This window comes from Pteronotus mesoamericanus, unplaced genomic scaffold (genome assembly GCF_021234165.1).
Source record: "Pteronotus mesoamericanus isolate MK-2021 breed Mesoamerican mustached bat unplaced genomic scaffold, CSHL_Meso_final contig_502, whole genome shotgun sequence".
In the NCBI taxonomy this organism is placed as follows: domain Eukaryota; kingdom Metazoa; phylum Chordata; class Mammalia; order Chiroptera; family Mormoopidae; genus Pteronotus; species Pteronotus mesoamericanus.
This window is the reverse complement of record NW_026555187.1, coordinates 7,478,489-7,498,488: the sequence shown is the minus strand read 5'-3', so window position 1 is coordinate 7,498,488 and position 20,000 is coordinate 7,478,489. Positions and strand designations below refer to the sequence as shown.

The following is a 20,000-nucleotide window of genomic DNA, read 5'->3' as shown; positions in this document are numbered from 1 at the left end:
GACTTCTCAACAGAAACACTGCCGGCCAGAAGGGAATGGCAAGAAATATTCCAAGTCATGAAAAGCAAAGACGTGCAACCAAGACTGCTCTACCCAGCATGGCTGGCAATTAAAATGGAAGGCAAAATAGTTTCCCAGACAAAAGAAGGCTAAAAGAATACACCTCCACCAAACCAGCACTGCAAAATATGCTAAAGGGACTGCTTTAAGAAGATGAAGGAAAAGAGTCTATGAATACCCAGTTCCTTTCACAGTCACCAATACTTGATATTACCAGTATTTTTAACACTTATTAATCTGATTATAACAAGGATATGTTATTTTGTTACTTTATATTATTTGTTGAAACTTTTTGTAAATTTCTTGCCTATTTCTATTATTTTTAAAAAGCTTTAAATGACTTTTTGGTATTCTTTATCTATTTTTTGATTAAAGGTTTGTAGAATTTTTTTCCCTTAAAATAACCCCACACAACTATTAACCCTTTCTTAGATGTTGCAAATACTTTCCTATTTTATTACTTTTTCTTTAATTTTTTTATATGTATATTACTGTATAGTCTTAAATGTTTAATATAGTCATGTTGTCAGTATTTTACTTTATAGCTTCTGGGTTTGAATATTTTACTTCAGGGGAAGAAAAATATTATTTTGTATTTTCTCTAAAACTCCTTAGATTTTTACATACTGATTTTTAACTCACCTGAATACCTTTTGTATGATAAGTGAAATAGGGCTCTATATCTGTTTTATTTCAAGTAATAGAGGTCTGTGCACTTTATTTGTTGAATAAGCCTTATTTTCCCATTGATTTGAAATATCAATTTAATCATATATTACATTGTTAGAACGATATATACATTTGTTTCTAGAATGCTCGTTTTATTTCACTGATCTACCTGATTATTTCTGTGCTGGTGTCATGTTCATCAAAAAAAGAAGCTTCTGCATGGCTAAAGAAAACAACAGCAAAATGAAAAGGGAAACAACTATATGGGAAAATGTATTTGTCAATGAAACCTTGGACAAGAGTTTGATCTCCAAAATATATAAAGAACTCACATGACTCCACTCCAGGAAGACAAGCAATCGAATTAAAAAATGGGCAAAGGACCTGAAAGACACTTCTCCTAGGAGGACAAACACAGGGCCCAGAGACATACGAAAGGATGCTCAGCATCACTAGCCATTGGAGAAATGCAAATTAAAATGACAATGAGGTACCACTTCACACTGGTCAGAATGGCCATCATAAACAAATCAACAAATAACAAGTGCTGGCAAGGTTGTGGAGAAAAGGGAACCCTAGTGCACTGTTGGTGGGAATGCAGACTGGTGCAGCCACTGTGGAAAACAGTGTGGAACTTCCTCAAAAAGCTAAAAACAGAACTGCCTTTTGACCCAGAGATTCCACTGCTGGGATCATACCCTAAGAATCCCAAAACACCAATTCAAAAGAACCTATGCACCCCAATGTTCATAGCAGCACAATTTCCAATAGCCAACTGCTGGAAGCAACCTAGATGCCCATCAGTAAATGAGTGGATCAAAAAACCATAGTACATTTACACAATGGAATACTACACAGCAGAAAGAAAGAGCTACTACCCTTCACGACAGCATGGATGGAACTGGAAAGCACTATGCTAAGACAAATGAGTCAGGGGGTGAAAGACAGATACCGTATGATCTCACCTCTAAGTGGATCCTAATCAACCAAAAAAACAAGCTAGAAAAATATAACCAGCAACACTGAAGGAAAAAACAAACCGACAGCAACATGAGGAACGGAGGGAGGAGGGTTAACAGGGCAAAGAAGGGGAAGGATCAAATCAGGGAACATGTATAAGGGATCCACGGACAAAGCCAAGTGGGGAAGGACTGAGGGTGGGAGGTGGAGGTGGGTGGGGCAGGGGAAAGTGCTGGCGGATAAATGGAGACAAATGTACTTGAACAATTTAAAAAACAAACAAACCCTAAGAACCACAATGACAGCAATTTTCCCTCATGTTTCCTCAGAATTCAAAGTTCTCCAATTGGTCCATAAACATCTTTTCAGAATTATTCAAATCAGGACCCCCCCTCAGGTCTCCCCATATTCCACGTGGTTGACAGGCCTCTATGGCTCCTTCCTTTTTCCCACTTGCCACTTGGGGAATAAACTGAGGCATCTACCGCATAGAATTAACCAAATGCTGGGTCTGGCTCCCTACGATGATGGTCCGCATCTTCCTCTATGCCCTGTACTTCCCATAAGCTGGCCATTAGATCTGGGCTTGAGACCCAGCTTTGAGATACAGCCACACACGTTTTCAGGAAGAGCATTTCATGGGCAGCCGCACACCTCCCTACAGCCTCAGGGGCCCCCACTCCTGTGGCATTAGGGCCCGTGAGCCCACGTCTCCATCTGATGCATCCACTTCCTAACATTCAACAGCTTTCATGAACCTGTCATTTTTACTCCTCATCAATTATTTGCCTGAAACAGAGCTCAAACTTTATTTTCTAATCTTTAGAAAAATTAGTTGTTCTAAACAGCTATGTTGGCCTTCAAGTTGTGTTTTAATCTATTACAATCATCATTTCTGACAATCATGCTGTCCTACCTTTGGTCAGTGGCAGCTCCTTCCTGATGGTCTTGTGTCCCCTAATGGCCCCTCCTTGCTTGTGCGCTGGGACAGACCGAGTTCATCCACTACCTCTGCTGCCGTGAAGCTGCAGCAGCTGTTTCACTGAGGAACCCCACTGCCTTTCAGCAGAAAACGGTATTAAGGAGACCACCCAGAGGCTCACTTCTGACCTCTATCAACAGTGAACAAACGACCAAAACTGTATATATAGCAAGAAAATCTTTTTAAAGGAAAAAACCTGCGTTCATACTGGTATTTCTCATTCAAATTTTGTCTAGCAAGGTTTTGAATTTGATCTTAAATTGTTTTTTGTCTCATAGTGAAAAGTCTTGATTCCTAATGACAATTTTAAGAAACTGCCTATTTTCTTTATTCTAGACGTAGCTCCCCTGTCTGGATGAGTGCTTCACACTGTTTAAGCCTGTTTTGCAGTTATTTTTGTCCTTAGGATAGAGCCCACTGGGATTTCTCAAATTTCTAAATTTGGAAAATTCCTTGTGAGATTAAGCCATCAACTTGATAATGAAGTTAGATCACTTGTTTCATTTTGTTTTTAATTTTTAAGGATTGTTCTTTTTCTTCAATTTGATTTAATCGTGTTTGATAGCTACGTAAAAACACACAGTTCGAGGTACAAGGGTCAAACATTCGAGGACATCCAGCTTCTATTATCTCCTATTTCCTCCGGCTGCTCCTTCCTGGAGGCGACCACTTATTTGCCTTTGCCTTATTCTCCCACTTTTATTAATTGCAAGATTTTATGTGTTTGTGCATATATACATGCTTATATTATTTTTTAATGTTTCCCACTCTCTTAGATAAAAAGGTAATGTATTAGTTGGCCATATTAAGTGCTATAACGAAATACCAGACTGAGTGGCTTAAGCAATGTTATTTTCTCACAGTGCCAGAACGTGAAAGTCCAAGATCGAGGTGCTTGTTTCTACCCAGAGCTTGTTTCCTCTGAGGCCTCTCACTGGTCTACAGGTGGCCGCACTCCTGCCGCCCCTTCTATGGGCTACTACCTGTCAGTGCACCCCAGCGGCTGCCTTTTATGGGGTTTTTTTGACCTATGTAAAACCTGTGGATATTTATTCATTTATTTTTTTTAAGTTTTTATTCTATTTTTTTCTTATTACTATCTATCCCTGTTGTACCCTCTTCCTCCTCCACCCATGCCTCTCCTTCCTTTAAAGGACACCAGTCAGACTGGATTAGGGGCCACTCTACAGCCTCCTGTTCAATCGGCCCCTTAAAGGCCCTGTCTCCACAGACGGTCACACTGTGAAGTAGTAGGGGTCAGAGCCACAACATTCGAATTCCAGGGGAACGCAGTTCGCCCCTTCCCAGGCCTCTGACAGCGTACGTTTTGCTGACAGTAAACGCTTCCTGGCGGTGTTTGAATTTCTTTTCGCTGTTCCATAGATACAAAACACACGCGTCTCACACTGACAGATATCTGGTTTGTTTTCAGTTGTGGCATTACAGAGAGTGCTGCAATAAATAATTTTCTACAATGCCTTTTTGGTTGTTGGTTCTTTGGGATGAATTCCTATGAATGTGCTGGGTCAAAAGGTAAATGGGTATTTCGTTTGGCTCGATATTGCTAAGGCGCCCTCCACAGGGCTTTGCGTCACCAGGAAACAAGGGTGCTCGCGTGCCACGCAGCCTCACCAGCAGGTATGCTGTCAAAACCCGGGATTTTTCCTCATCTAAAATGGTACAAAAATGGCATCTCAATGTAGTTCTCTTGTTATGATGAGCAACTCTGAACGTTCTTTTCATGTTTAAGGGCCATTTTCATTTCAATTTTGTGAACTATTAAAAACATCTCTTGGACATTTTTCTCTAGTTCACTTTTAACTCAATTTAGAAGCTTTTTTAATATTAGTGATCTTAATCCTTTGTGTTTGATATTGAATTGAAGATACTTTTCCCATGTTTCTCCTTTGCCTTTTGAATTTCCTTAGTTTTTTCCCCCATGCATGCTTCATGCTGTTTGGGTCAAATGGAGTGAAATTTACCAGTCTTTGATTTCATTTTCCGGATTTCGATTCCTATTTTGGAAACTTTCTCCATTTCTAGGTAATAAAGAAATTCAATGTTATGAATTCTAAAGGTGCTTTCAAGTTAGCAATGCTATTTATTTTTAAAATTTTCCAGCTTTATGGAGATGATTGACAAAAATTATATATATTTAGATTGTACAACACGATTTTTTAAAAGGTGTACAACATGATTTAATATATATATATTATAAAATAATCATTACAAGCAAGTTAACAAACACATCTGTCACTTCACATAGTTACAGCTACCATTTTCTCTGTGTCTGTGTGAAAGATCTGTTCTTGGAGAACACTTCAAGCCCACAGTGCAGAATAAAGCCCCCTCGCCCTGGCCCTTAAAGAGGAGGCTACTGCTCACTTAAAGGAAACCTTCACCTGCCCTGTTAGTTCTGGCTCATTGCTTACCTTTGAGTTTACATTGTATTTCTTTGCACTAACTTTTAAAATATATCTTGAACTCCAGTCTGATTGGTGTCCTTTAAAGGAAGGAGAGGCATGGGTGGAAGAGGAAGAGGGTACAACAGGGATAGATGGTAATAAGAAAAAAATAGAATAAAAATTTTAAAAAATAAATGAATAAATATCCACAGGTTTTACATAGGTCAAAAAAACCCCATAAAAGGCAGCCGCTGGGGTGCACTGACAGGTAGTAGCCCATAAGTTGTAAGATGGTAAACATAAATAACAGCCTTAGTGTTTATTATGACCAGGCATTGTTTTAAGCGTTTCAATGTACTAACTCATTCACTATTTATTCCCCATGACCTTGTAAAACAAGTACCATTGATACCTCCATTTTAAAACCAAGAGAGGGCTCACGGCTCTCGCTCGCCACCCGAGTGCCAGGAGGCGGCAGAACTCAAGACGCCCGTTTAACCTGGCTCCCCAGCCTGCCCTCCTGACCACTGTCCTGTTAGCGTTAACCCCTCACCCCACCCTCTCCACTCACTTCTGTCCTCCGCTTTTAGCTACATCTAGATCATCCTGTACACAGTCAAGTTGTTAAAGCTTAGCCCTTAGCTGAAAACAGCCTTCCCATCATTAGGACTGCCTGTGCGGTTTCCGGGACAGAGATCCTGTCCCTTTCCCTTCCTCTGGTGCATCGCAACCCCCGCCTCGATGCCCAGCATTATCAAATATCCTTTTCCTCACTTCCTCATTGCTTGAAATATTTGCTTCAAAACTTTTGTTTACAGACTTGTATTTGAGTGGATACATAACTGCCTTTTTCTTCTTCTTCTATGGCACACCTTCCATTTTCTCGATCGCGGGCCTCTCTGCCCTTCCCCCGAGAGACCTCCTGGGAGCACCCCTTCTCTTGCATGGGGCTGTTTGGCGCTCGGCCCGGTGGCCCGGCTGTCATCAGAGGCTCCCAGGGCACCACTGTGCCGGACAGGCAGACCCACTGCCTCCTGACTGCCCAAGCTGACTTCATTCTGCCCAAGCAGCGCCCCCCGTAATACCACGGAAACACTTTCCAAGTCCTCAAAACGTCTGAACATCTTTTTTCTTTCATACTTAATTAAATTTGGCTGGGTTCAGAAATTTGGGTTGAAATCAAATTTCCTTCAAAGCTTTAAATGTCCCGGTAAATTATCTTTCCACATTTAGACTGCTGTGAAACCGGATACCACTCTGATTACTTTTTCCTGGTAGGAAAAGTCCATTTTTCTCCTTATTCTTACTGTTCAATTCCTTTCTTCAGTTCAGAGAAATACTTGTTTTATTTAGACAACGTCTTCCATCCTACTTTCTTGTCCTGAGATCCCACGAAGTCTCCTGGCCTGGTCCTTCGTCTCATCACTAGTCTGTCTCCCATTTGTTCTACCTCCTGGGAGACATTCCTTAATTTCATTCTCTAGTCGAACTACTAAACTTTATATTTTTGCAAATGCTTTTTCTCTGCTCCTTTTTCATAGCATACCCCTCATAGTTTTATGCTCTCTTAAATTTGAGTAGATGAGAATATTTATTTATCTTTAATAACATTTCCTACCATTCCCTGACTAATATTTCTCTCTGAGGTCAGGTTTTCAACTTTTTATTATTGCTTTTTCATGTTCTTGGTTCTACTCAGTTGTCTGACTCTTATCTAAGAAAGACTGGAAATGGGTACAGGTTCCCTCTGCTCTTCAGCTCAGCCTCTCCCGAGAGGCAATTCTGCTAGGGACCCTGCCTGAGATAGGAGAATGGGGAGTGTCAACTGCAGGCTTTGCTTTAGGGCAGGAGCTGACTGTTGAGATTGTGGGATTTTCCAAATGCCAGATGAAGGCTTTAACCTAGACGGCAACATCTGCTCTAAGCTTCAGGGTGGGAGAGGGGGGTGGGGTGCCAACTGGTGCAAACTGTTTCACATACAGGACTTCAATTAATCTGCTTTCCACCACCACTTCTCACTCTCACCCCCCATGGTACCTGCCAATTCTGGGCCCAGTCTCTTGGGATTCCAATAGACAGGCTGGCTCCCAGCCTCTCTAGCTCCCTCCTAGCACATTCTGGGCTGCAAATCTTTCCACCTTTTATCTGGCAACATGCTCCCATCTGCTTTGTTTTCCAGAAACTCACTGCAGGCTGTCATCTGCTGCTGAACGCCCTCCTCACTTCCTTCCTCTTCTCATTGCTACTCTAAGCCTGTCCCTCATCTTACATCAGTATTTTGATACAGTGGGGTCCTGGGAGGGGTTGGAGCAGAACTTACTGCTCCAACCTTCTTGAACCTTCTGGCTATTGATTTTATGTGAAGAAGCAGGTATACATTCTTTGTAACAGTGTTTTATAAAGAGTATGAGGGACGCCAATTTCTAATGCAATAATTTAAGAAGAATGTATATTTCTGAATTTATGTGTATTTTTTAGGCAAAGGGATCTTTCAAAGAACTACAAGATCTAAAAAAAGGACAGAACCAGGAAAACATTCAGATTCTTCTGGTTTTGCTGCCTTGGGGGTGCTTGCGCCCAGAGAGGCAGCAGTTTTTGTTTCATGAAGCACAAACAAATTTACTGACTGACTAGGGTAGGTGTATGTTGGGGTGAAAATGCTAGTTTTGAAAATGTTGATTTTTTTTAGGTGTTTGTAGGATGGTTTAAGAAGAGATGTCTAGTAGGCAGCTGAACCTAATGTGCATAGAGCAGAAAGATCTGGGAGTCATCAACCATGCTACATATGAAATGAACCAGAAAATACACAATATGGAAGGGAAAAGAGTAGAACTCCGTAATACAGGCACATGAGGACGGGCAGAAGGCAAGAAACACCTAACAGAGACTGTGAAAGAGCTCTCAATGGCGGCGCATGTTGCTGAGATGATGAGTGAACACAAGACCTCAAGCAAGACCCTGGACTTCGGCCACTGAATCACTGCATACTTTGGAAAACTAATTAAAGTGAAGTGGCGTAAGAACAAGACCGCACATCGGCGACCAGATGCAGCCTCTGAGTCTGCCCGGGCGCTGTGTTAGGTGGGAGGGTGGTCAGAGTTGGGTCAGTCCAGAGTGGAAGCAGAATGAAAGGGTGAAGAGCTGAGGTTAACAAGGGCGACTGAGAGCAGCTCACGTAGTAGTTTAAGGCAGACAAGGACACACAGGAAACGAACAGGTATCTCACAGCTGGAGAGTAAACACGGGGGCCAAAAGGTTATTAGGCCTAGCAGGGGGACGTGAGGGAGGGAGTGCGAGTGCTGATGGGTGGAAGGCTGGGCTCAGAGGGTGGGGTGCACAAAGGCACAGCAATAAAAGTGGGAAGGGCTTGGGTGCTAACAAGCTGTAGGGTTTCACAGAAGAGGGTCCAGGGAAGGGGGCCAGTAACAGGGTGAAGGCACTCAGGTTGGTCACCCATAAAGAGACGGAGTCACCAGAACTGGGATGGGCCTTGATACACTGAGCAGGCAGGGGTTTCTAAATCCTTTCTTAAGCTCGGGGAAGAGACGCAGCCACTGGCAGAGCAAGGCCAAACGAGGGGCCGACTGGCAGAGGCGCGCTTGTCCCCGCCTGAGAAATGGAGGGCTTCCCAGACAGGGTGCGGTCAGATTCATGGAGAGCTGATCTGACATTTGAGTGCTGATGATTCACTGTGCTGGATGCACCTAACACAACAAGAGAAGATGCAAAAAGAGCCCTCGGGTTATTACCAATTGAGTATATAATCTCTTATGGCCCTTTCTGTTCTATGATAAGATGATTTTAATACTCTTGGTCTAATGTTAATGAAAAAAAAAATGGTTTCCATGTTTCCCTAACCATAAAACAAAGAAATGCACCACTTCTCTGTAATATACATCTTTAGATACACACTCACCGGATTCTTTTTAGGAGGTACTCTGTCTGGGCGCTTGCTTTCTTGAGATTTCCTCCTCTTAATTTTCTTCTCTTTGCACGGCTGAGTTTCTGTATTAAGTAAGCTGCAAATGTTCTCTTCTGCAAAAGTGATCAATTGCTATAAAGAAAATTTAAAGTAGGAATACCATAAATGCAAGCAGTTACACTTTAATTTATGTTCTTTCACATTTATTTTCTTTCCCATGTTGTTTCTACCATTATTACATCCCATTTCCTCTACATCTACAAATTCCATTAGATATACTTTAACCAACTTAACCTCAAATGGGAGAAATAGTAATTACTAATTTCTGGTCTATCAAAGCATGGACCCAGAGGCATATATGCACTCTGCCCAGTTATTTTGAGAAAGAAAAAAACCCTAACTTAAAAATTGGTTGACTTATTCATTCATCAAAATATTTACTGAGCATCTAAACATTAGCAACTATATGCTGTTGAGCGATAGGAAAAAAAAAATCATGAACTATTAGGTTACCTGAGTTTGAATTCTGGGTTTACCATCCAACAATATCAGCTAAAAACCTTGTGATAGTATGCTTAAGTTTCTGCACTATAATGCTATAGACAAAAATCCAATTTTATCAAATTTAATAAAATAGCAAAACATATGCCTTCAATGAAAATTAGGTTCATACTGAAAATAGCCAAAATCCTATGTTAAAAAACAACCACAAAGTATAGTTTTCAAAAAGATCATATTTATGCCACTTTCTGACTGTGCTAATTACATGCTACTCTTCCCCACTTTGTACCTCAACAAAATTCATAATATGACACAGATATCAAACAAGCTTTTCTGATTATTTTTCCACATTCAGACAAACTTGAAAGCTTCTTATATTACTGGCTTTTTCTTCTAACAAAATTAAAAAAAAACAAAGCAGGAAAACGCCATTACCCTGGGTTACATGATAGGTAGGATAAGGTATTAGCTCTTAATAACACTGTCCAAGCCAAGATTTTAGCCATAATCATCTGAGTATGAAAAACGAAGAGATCTACGGTAAGATTTAAATACATCGTGCCCAATGCAAACACTTACGCTTCTTCTGTTAGAGGCCCGCGTTTTTCTACCATCTTTACAGGAAGGTATTTTCTCATGGTTATTTGCAGAGCTAAAGGTATCAGTGCCTGAGGAGCACGAGAGCAAAATCAGGGTGGCTAACAAAGAGCTGTACAATCTGCCGTCTTTCACATTCACCGCAAACTCTTCTGAATACCCACCTTTGCTCTTACTACCTTATCACATCTAAGCATAATTAATTACCACAAGGAATACAGCTTAAGATTCAAAAATATTACAACTTTAAGTTTACTGAACACCAGAAACTTTTGCCACTTTCCATGGAGACTGCATAACATGTTATCTTGCTAAGATAACAGATTAAATCACATAATAAACACCCATATTCTCACTCATGCCCATGCAGTCCAAGCTACACTTTGTACAGTGAAATTGCAATAAAGGGCATTAAGATGATCATGGAAATACTTTATTTTACAAAGCTCAGGAAAACTTTATTGCTAACTGGGAAAAGGAGCTGCCATCTACGGAAGTTAAATGTGGGTGATATGAAGTGCAGGACCTGAGATGGAAATGAATGGAAAGGAGACTTCTTGTAAGCTTTTCTATACTATTTGGTTTATTAAACCATGTGTGCATTGTTGTAATAAAATTTTAAAAAGAATTAAGGGCTTTTAAAATACGGGCTGGGTGGAGGGGGGCAAAGGAGGAAAAACTGGGACAACTATAACAGAGTAACGATAAAGCATTTTTTGAAAAAAGGAAATTAAGTTTCATACACACAGATATTGCAAATGACACTATAAAAGAAACAGAAATTACTACCTGAAAGAGTCTCAGAGACTGAAGACTTACTAAGAGGGCTCACAACAGCAAATGATACCTGAAGAGGTTCTATGTTTTCCTAAACAAAGAAAAAAAAGTAGAAATTAGACATCCTTAAATTCAGTGGACATGTAAATAATGTGTTCCAAAGAAAATATGGATTTTTGTAGGTAAAACTGCAATAAGCATAAAAATGGGAAAGCTTAATAAAAGGTTGAAAAAGAAAAAGTCGAAGCAAAACAAAAGATATTGGATATAAAAATAAATTTTATAATATTTACAAATCATCCTGAATGAAGCCATGTTTACTAACTACAATTCACCAAAACAAACAAAAACTTGAAGTGAAAGTAGCCATAATGATCCACTATGTACTTTTTGGTTTATTTAAAATCCCATGTCCTAACTCCTATAAAAGTAAGACAACCCATTAATAAAGACAACCTAACATTACAAATTATTCAGGGGAACTTCAGGGTAAAGTGGCAAAATACACAGAGATGCCAAATCTTTTCTTTCTCACATAATTGCCATGATGATGGTAACTGTGACTTTTCATAGATAAAATTTGTTAGGTCGAAAAAAAATTTCTTTTTTCACTAGTTTGCTCCGACTTTTTTTTTTATCAGAAATGAGTCCTGGATATTGTCAAATGCTTCTACATCTGCTGAGGTGAACATAAGGTTTTTCAGTCCTTGTCTGTTAAAATGGTGAATTATACAAATTTTTTGAAATAGTAAGCCATCTTCGCATCTCTGGGTTAAATTTTATTTGCTCATGATATATTCTTTTTATATATTCTTATGTTCATGAGGATACTGGACTGTAGTTTTCTTATAATGTCTGATTACGATGGTTCATAATGCTAACATTAATAACTGGGAAGTTATTTCCACCTCAATTTCTTTGGGAGAGTGCATGCAGAATTAGTATTATATTGTCCTAAAATGTTTGGTAGAATTCATTAATAAAATGACTTGGACATGCAGGGCTTTTGGTAAGGTTTAACTACAACTTAAATTTCTTTAGTTGAAATAGAGCTAATGAGGTAACTTATTTCTTCTTGAGTGAAATTAGGTAGTTTGTGTCTTTCAAGAAATGTGTCTAGCTTGTCTAAGTTGTTCAAATTATTGGCATAAGGTTGTTCATAATATTCTTATTATCCTTTTACTGTGTTAGCATATAGCTTCCTCTCACATTCCTTACTAGTAATTTGTGTAGTTTCCTTTTTTCCTGAATAGTCTGATTAGAAGTTTACTAACATTATTTCTTTAAAGCACCACCTTTTAATTTCAGTAATTTTCTCTATTTTTTTATTTTCTATTCCAAACATTTATCTTTATTACTTCCTTTCCTCTGCTTACTTTGCTTTAACTTTTCTTTATCAAGTTTCTTAAAGTGGAAGCTGAGATTAATGTGAAACATCTATTTTGAAGTCAGGCCTTAATTTAAAAAAATTTCCCTGGAAATACTGCTTCAGCTGCATCCCACAGATTGGTGCTATCCTTGTAAAGTGGTTTATAATATTCATCTTTAACTTACACAGCTTTGTGTATAGCCTAAGAACCCCTCCCAGCCTTTATGCCATGTTATTTTTATTGTATATTTTATTTACATGGGTTATAAACCAAATAACATGTTGCTGTTACTCTTATTTTGAATGATTATCTTTTTTTGGAGATTAACAAGAGGGAAGAGTCTGTTATATTTGCCCACATGCTTAGCACTTACAGTGTTCTTCGTTCCTATGTTACCTGCAGATTTCCATCTGGAACCACTTTCCTTTTGACTAAAGTTTTGAGGAAGTTTTGACTTCCTTTAACATTTCTTCCAGTGCTAATCTGCTATAGCAATGAACTCTTCCAGCTTTCATATGTCTCAAAAAGCCTTTAATTCACCTTTGTTTTGATGAAAGAGAAGTTTCACTGGATATAAAATTCTAGGTTGACAGGATTTTTTCCCCCGAGTACACCACTACAAGCCGTTGCTGCAGTGTTCAGTTTGTTCATAATCTTTATGTCATGTGTCTGTTTTTCCTAGCTATTTTAGGCCATTTATCAGTGATTTTAAGCAATGATGTGTCTTAGTGTACTTTTCTTCATGTTTCACGTTGCAAACTTGTTGAACTTTAGAATCTATGGGATTATAATTTTGTAACATTGGGAAATTGTTAAGCCATTACTTTTTGAACATTTTTTTCTGTTCCTTCGGGTCTCTCCTCTCCTCTGGGGTCTCTAATTAAATGCGTATTATGCTACCTGAAGTTGTCCAAGCTCGCCCATTGTCTACTCCTTGTTTAATTTCTTTTTCTGTTTCCCTGAGAATAATTTCAATCGTTACATCTTCAAGTTCACAATTCTTCTTTCTTCATTATGGGGCATCTTTTCTTACACATCTACTAATGTTTAATCAATGTCAGAGATTCTGAATCTAAAGTTGCTTTGTACTGCAGTTTTGTTATGTGATTCTTGAGCTGTTATTCAATGCCGTCAAGTGGTTGAATACAAGCTGGGTCCTTTCATAGCTCACATGAAGTATCACTAGACTTTTGGTGTCTGCTCCACTGATAAAGCAACACTCCCTTGAGTAGCCAACACCCCCGAGTCACGAGGTTAGAACACTGTTCCTGCCCAATGGGCGGGAGCACCAGGCATTGTTCCCTCTGCTCCATTTTGGTAGCTCTCTCCTGGCCTCGGGCAGTTCACACACAGGCGTGTTGACCAGCACCCAGCAGAAGGGACTTAAGTGGGACCCTGTGCAGACCTCCAGAGCTCTCTGTGTAGCGCTCTCCTCCCCGGTACTTTGCCCTGTGTCCGCCAGCCTCCTCTGCTTTCCCAGACCCCAACTCCACCGTCCCAGCTCACCAGACTGCCGAGCTGCACTGAGACAAACCCTCTCTGGAGCCTTGCCTTTTGGGGGCCCGAGTGGTGGGTGAGGACTCTCGCAGGCTCCCCTCACTGGTTACTCTCCTCTGAGGGGTCACCACACTGTGCAGCCTGAGGCTGAGTGTCTGAGAACCACGGCTTCACATACTTTCTCTAGTTTTTTTCTTGTTTCTCATAAGAGTACAATTAGGTCCCTCTTACTCCACCCTAGCCAAAAGCAAAATATTCTATTTCAAAGTGTAATAGCAAGAGAGAGAATGAATGATGGTCTCAACATAAAAATAGGTGAGGAAGATTAATAGGCAGTTCTCAAGATAAGAAATTCAAATGGCCTATAAACATGTGAAAAAGTCCAAATTTCACTAGTAACTAAAAATTTTCAAGTCATCTTTTTCTCCTATTAAGCTGTTTTAAATAAGTATGGTTAATACCCAGGATTTACAAAGGTATGATAAAAATAAAACCATTTATATTGCAGTGAGTTCAAATTTGTACATACTTTCTGGAGGAAATTTAGCAATATTCATCAAAAAGTTCATACTCTTTAATCCAGTAATTCCACCTGTAAAAATTCACCTTAGGGAAAAACCAGTTTATACTTACAGTGTATCAGTTCTAAGTCCATTGCTCTTCCACATTTTAACACCTCTACAATCTGAGTGTAGTCCCTCTCGTCCACAGGAGGAGAAGGTCAAAGACCCCCACCCGCCTCTACCCTGCCCCACCAAATGCCTGAAACCATGGACAATACCAAACTGCACAGGTAGTGCATTAAAAGTTTAACTTATAAATTAGGCACAGTAAGAGATTAACAATATCAAACAATAAAATAGAACAATTATAGTAAGACACAGTAATAAAAGGTATGTAAATGTGGTTTCTCTCAAAATATCTTACTGTCCTATACTCCCCCCTTTCCTGTGACCATGTGAGCTGACAGAAGGCTTCGTGAGGAGAGGAAGGAGGTACTGCCGAACGGCATGCAATTTAAAATCTATGCACTGTTTGCCTTCAGAGTCTTCCATGTAATACTTTCAGACCGCAGCTGTCCCTCGGTAACTGCAACTGCAGATAATGGGGGGACTATTGTACATCTCACAGTTCACGATGTGTCACAGTTTAACGCTCATGTTGTTTTTAATAGGAGAAAACAGTAACAACCTACCTAGAAGAATGCGTTGAATTATATATACCATGACACATCATTTAGTCCATTTCACAATTTCAAAGCATAATTACTGCTCATGCAAAATAAGTGAGGTCTGATTAAAATATACACAACTTTGTTCCACATTTTTCACACTTACAAGATCTTCCCCCCTGTCATCGAAATTTGGTTGAGGCAGCTGCTCAGAGACTGGTGACTGCTCAAGCAGCACAGGACTGATCCTACTGAAGTCCTCCCTACGGACAGGTGTCCCTCCTTTCCGCAGCGGGGTGTTGGCTGGCAGAGACTCATCGAACACTTCAGGGCTCAGGTCCTCACCGAACGTCACCCTCTTCCTCTTCCTCATATTTACAAAGGCCGGTACCTTGTAGTTTTCTTGACCTTCTATAGTTGATAAATAGGAATGTATTAAAAAAATTAAGCTCAATTTCTTACTTAAAAGGCATATTCTAGAATCTTTTAAAATGATTAGATCCCAATATTATTTGTGTAAAAATCTGTAGAAAAAATTCAAAATGAAAAAGCAGTATTTCTAATTAAAATACAGTAATAGATCTTAAAGTGAACTTTGCATGAGTAGCTCAGAAGTTTACAAAATTGGAATATCAAGTTCACCATCAAGTAAAAATGGATGGGTAAAATGGACAGACCAATTCTGAGACCCCCCGAAGAGAGTCCTACTCCCCCAATTGTCACCAAGCCATTAGCAGGTCACTGAAAATACCATATGCTGTATCAGATTCTTTTTTTATAACAAGACCATAAAATCCTTAGGCTTCAAAATAAATACCCATTTCTTACCTGCATTTTGTTCTTCACCACAGTTTGCAGGGTGCGAGATGAGGCTGGGCTGAGCCCCAGGATCACAGAGGTTGTCGCAGTGCTCCTGTGCAAAATGAACATCAGTGGATCTCGCATGTATGAACATACACACACAGTCACCAAAAAATGGCAACTCTGAATTCTTTCCTGCCACGCGCAGAGACTATAATACTGGAGATTACTTTCATCATTGTTCTGGCTAAAACACCATATTAGCCACAAAGGAAAACTAGGTTCCCTAAACATAACTTTAATAAATAGTATTTTAAGCCAAAATCCAAGCAGAGAAATCCATAACGTGGGCTAAATTCATTCCCTCATTTTTGATCTGTCAAGCAAAATTAAGGAAACTGATAAGGGTTACACTAAAACAAGCAAAGAACAAGTAGGTAAATGGTATAATAGGGTGTTCTGTCTTTTAAACACAGAACCACACCTTTTATAAGTGTATGAATCTCCTGTCTACGTTAGTGTATTCTTGCATTAGAAACAAGGAACGAGGGCAGCACGTCCCTCTATGATCTCCAGAAGGACAATGACGGCAGGCGCATTGGTGAGGGTGGGACAGTGCGAATCTAAAGCACAAGACAGGGCAAGTCTACATACAGGGCCACTGGCGCAGAACAGGAGGCCGGGGCCGGGGCCGGGCCACCTGCTTGTCCAACCTCCCCCGGCCCCAACCAGCCTGCTCCCTGGGGCTCCTCCTTCCCTCCAGCCCACCCATCCCAAGGGCGGAGCCATTGCTACGAGATAGCCTTGCCCCAAGCAAACCTCCCAGACCAACTATCTCCTGAGTCGGCTTCATTTTCCTCACCAGGAAAATGCCCCAATCAATATTTGTGAATTAAGTGAACTTATAAAACAAAGTTCATGTTAATTTTTAGACTTATGATGACTGAACATCTATCCATATAGAGAGAAGGTAGCCTAGTTCATTTTAGCTTTAGAAACAGATCTGTAGGCCTAGCCAGATATTAAAATGCCTACAGGTAGGAAAAAAAATGTACTTTCTCATTTGCCAGCCACTGGTGCTGATATCACATTATTATCCCACTTAGTGCTCAAATTTCCCTGTAAGGTAGTTACTAACATCCTTTTATAGGTAAAAAACCAGGGTACAAAAATGTTAAGTGCTTTGCCCAGCTTGTATGCCTCAGAGTGGGGATGTGAAACCAGGCACTTACTCCAGAGCCCGGCCCCTTAGCTTCCCACAGCATCTACAGTCCACCATGGACTTTAACATCGGGTTTGTCTGGGGGGTTCACTTAACTGCCTCCAGCCTAAGTGTATGTGAAATGGGGCCGACACCATTCTTGGGGCTGACGGCTGCACGTACATGATACGTGCCAGAAGTCCACAGGAAGTACTCAGGGAAGGCCAGCTGGTTCCCACACGCCTCCTCTTCCCTCGCACTGACCAAGCTTGGAGGAAGGTACCTACCAGTGAAAGACGCATCCCTGAGCCAAATAACTGTACAGACTCACATGTTAAGAACTATGAAACGCTTATAAAACACAGGCCACCTATATTAAATTCTATACACTACATTCCATACTTTGCTTTTTAAAACAAGAACAAAAACAAACTGCAGTGTTGTGAGAAAAGGAGGGGAAAAAACAGTGAGACATTTCCTTTTAAATCGGCATGGCATTTAACATTTCAGAGGTACTGCTCTAAGAATGAATTTGCGTGCCGTTTGCTTGAAGAAATCAAGCCCTACACATACCTGCAGGCTTTCCACATACAGCTTCCCGGAGGGCTTCTTCAGCACAGAACGGAGGACAGAGGTCCCGGAGGCCGGAACGCCCCTCCTGCACAGCGGAGTGACTAGGGGCCTGACTTCGGGAGCCGGACCAGTGCTCACTTCTGAGAATTTATCAAGGGAAACACCAGCCTCTCTCGACCCTTTGCCCTCTGCACGGTCAGCAGCCTTGGTTCCTTCAAAGTAACCACGTAAACGTGAGAGGCGAAGACACCTGAGCCAGCCTGCTCTACACCAAAAATACACATATGTAAAGGGAACAACACGCACCAAGCAACTCAACCCTAACATATCCTGCTCAGGGAATGTTACCTGGGCTTTCATTTGGAAACATAAAGAGGAGACAGGGAAGTGGCACTGGCTACAGCGTTTAATTCCAACCTACCCACTGAGGGTGGAGGTGATCACGGGTTCTGGCACCTATGGAAGTCTAAGCAGGTATCCGTGAATCAGCTAATAGCTGCTCGTCTGCCTCTGCTCATGACGCCTGTGACTTGCACCATAAAGCTCATCTGAGCTCACAGTGAACAATAACCAATTTCATTGCTTGTAAAGGTGCTGGGAAGGAGAGGATAGAATGCTGAGGACAAAGATTATAAAATAAAAAAAAACTAACATACTGCATGTGCCCCCAAACTAAGCAAACCTCTGCCCCCACAAATTCTCTCACGCAAGCACGGCCTTATGATCACCATTTAACAAGCATGTATTATGCATTTCTGATGTGACTGGCACTCCAGAGACAATGATGAACAAAACATACAAAGCCCCCCCGAGGGATCCCTGAGATTAATTAACTGTTCTGCTACTGGCTGCAGTGGGGTCACGAGTCCTCATAGGATATAATTACATGGAACTGCGCCTGCACACAAATGGGTGCATGTAAAACTGGTGCAGTCTGGGAAAAAAAAACCCAGTGAATTGGATCAGTGTCATTTTCCTGGTGTGACACTGTATTCTGAGTGTGACACTGTATTACAGCTATGTAAGATGTGCCACTGGGGGAAATGGGACAAGAGTATAGATTATTTCTTACAACTGTGAATCTTATAGTCAAAATAAAAAGTTAAGGAACTATATATATAACAAGTAGTGATACCTGCCATCAAGGAAAATAATGCTGAGATGTGGGGACAGGGTACAGTGAGGGGGGGAGGGCACTGCTATTTTGGGGTGTTCGGGGGCAGCTTTCTGGGCAGGCATCTGAGTAAAGTGAGAAAGTGACCATGCACACAACCTGGGAGACACACTATACACACCAAGCCAAGAGCAGAGGCCTGAGAGAGGAATGTGGCGGGCCTGTGCCAGGGAGGGGCAAGGCCAGCGTGACTGGGAAACAGGGAAGAAGAGCAGAGAAATAAGCTTGGAGAGAATCTAAGGCCTGGGTCCGGGAAGGTCTAGCAGAAACAGTGTTGGATCTTACTCTAAGTAGGCTGGGAAACCAGTGAAAGATTTTAAGAAGGGAATGACATAGTGTGGCTTACATTTTAAAAGGAGCACCTTGGCTACTGTGCAGAAGACTAAGAAAAGGACAGAATGATAGTAGAAACAGGGAAATCACTTAAGACTTCCAGGCTAGAGAAGACGGTAGCCTGACCCACACTGATGGCAGTTAGGAGGACAGAGGAGATCAGACATTCGCACTATGCTGAAGGCCAAACAGCATCTGTTCATGGGGCTGGAAGTTGAACTTGAAAAAGGGAGGTGTCTAGATAACTGCATGGTTTTTGGTATAAGCAACTGGTGGTCTCATTTCCTGGGAAGAAGAAAATCGAGATAAGCAGAGTCGGGGCAGGAACAATCCTCAGGACCTGCTGAGTGTGTTAAGTCCGAGAGTGTCAGACATCCACAGGGAGATGAGGAAAGGCAGGCAGGCGCTTAGGTTAGAGTGCTGGGAAGAGGTCAAAGACACACACATAGATCAGCAGCACGCAGGTCCTCTTTACTGTTAAGAATGGCTGCAATCACCTAAGGAGTGAGTTTAGAGAGAAAAACAAACAAACAAATGAGCATCAACCCAGGGCATTCAAATGTTTTCAAGGTTGGAATGGAAGAGGAGGAACCAGGAAAATACGCAAAGAAAAGGCCCGTGAAGTAGGGGAAACCACAAGAGAGTGGTGTCCAGGTGCCCAGTGAAGGAACTGACCCTCCCAGGAAGCAGAGGCCAGCTTGCCCGCTGATGCCCATGAGGCAGAGGGAGTCACCAGGCTGGACTCCCAGGCAGATGGGTAAAAGGGACAAAGTGGAGAGGACCAGGGAGCTCATGGAGGCATCATGCGGGCTCACTCCCCTCCCAGCGCTCCCTCAACAAAGCGTATGCTACCTGACTTTACAAGATCTTTTCACTCTTCCTAAAACTGTACTATCTGAAATATGATGATCTCTGGGGTACCAAACCGCACAGGTACTACATTTTAAACACTAAACCAGTTTAAAACACTAAAGTCAGCAGTAGGTTCTTTCAATCAAGGCCCCACA

General features: G+C 41.2%; 1 protein-coding gene across 1 annotated transcript in view; it reads right to left on the bottom strand.

Annotated features, from left to right (window-relative positions):
• The window catches only part of CDCA2 (cell division cycle associated 2), a 46,976-nt gene that overhangs the window by 8,927 nt on the left and 18,049 nt on the right, over positions 1 to 20,000 (bottom strand). Inside the window, exons 7-12 of the mRNA XM_054578799.1 lie at positions 17,487 to 17,698; positions 15,740 to 15,824; positions 15,078 to 15,322; positions 10,886 to 10,964; positions 10,079 to 10,167; positions 8,993 to 9,130 (exon numbers count right to left, since the gene is read on the bottom strand). Coding sequence (XP_054434774.1) covers positions 8,993 to 9,130; positions 10,079 to 10,167; positions 10,886 to 10,964; positions 15,078 to 15,322; positions 15,740 to 15,824; positions 17,487 to 17,698 — 848 coding nt within the window. The remainder of the gene's footprint in view (positions 1 to 8,992; positions 9,131 to 10,078; positions 10,168 to 10,885; positions 10,965 to 15,077; positions 15,323 to 15,739; positions 15,825 to 17,486; positions 17,699 to 20,000) is intronic.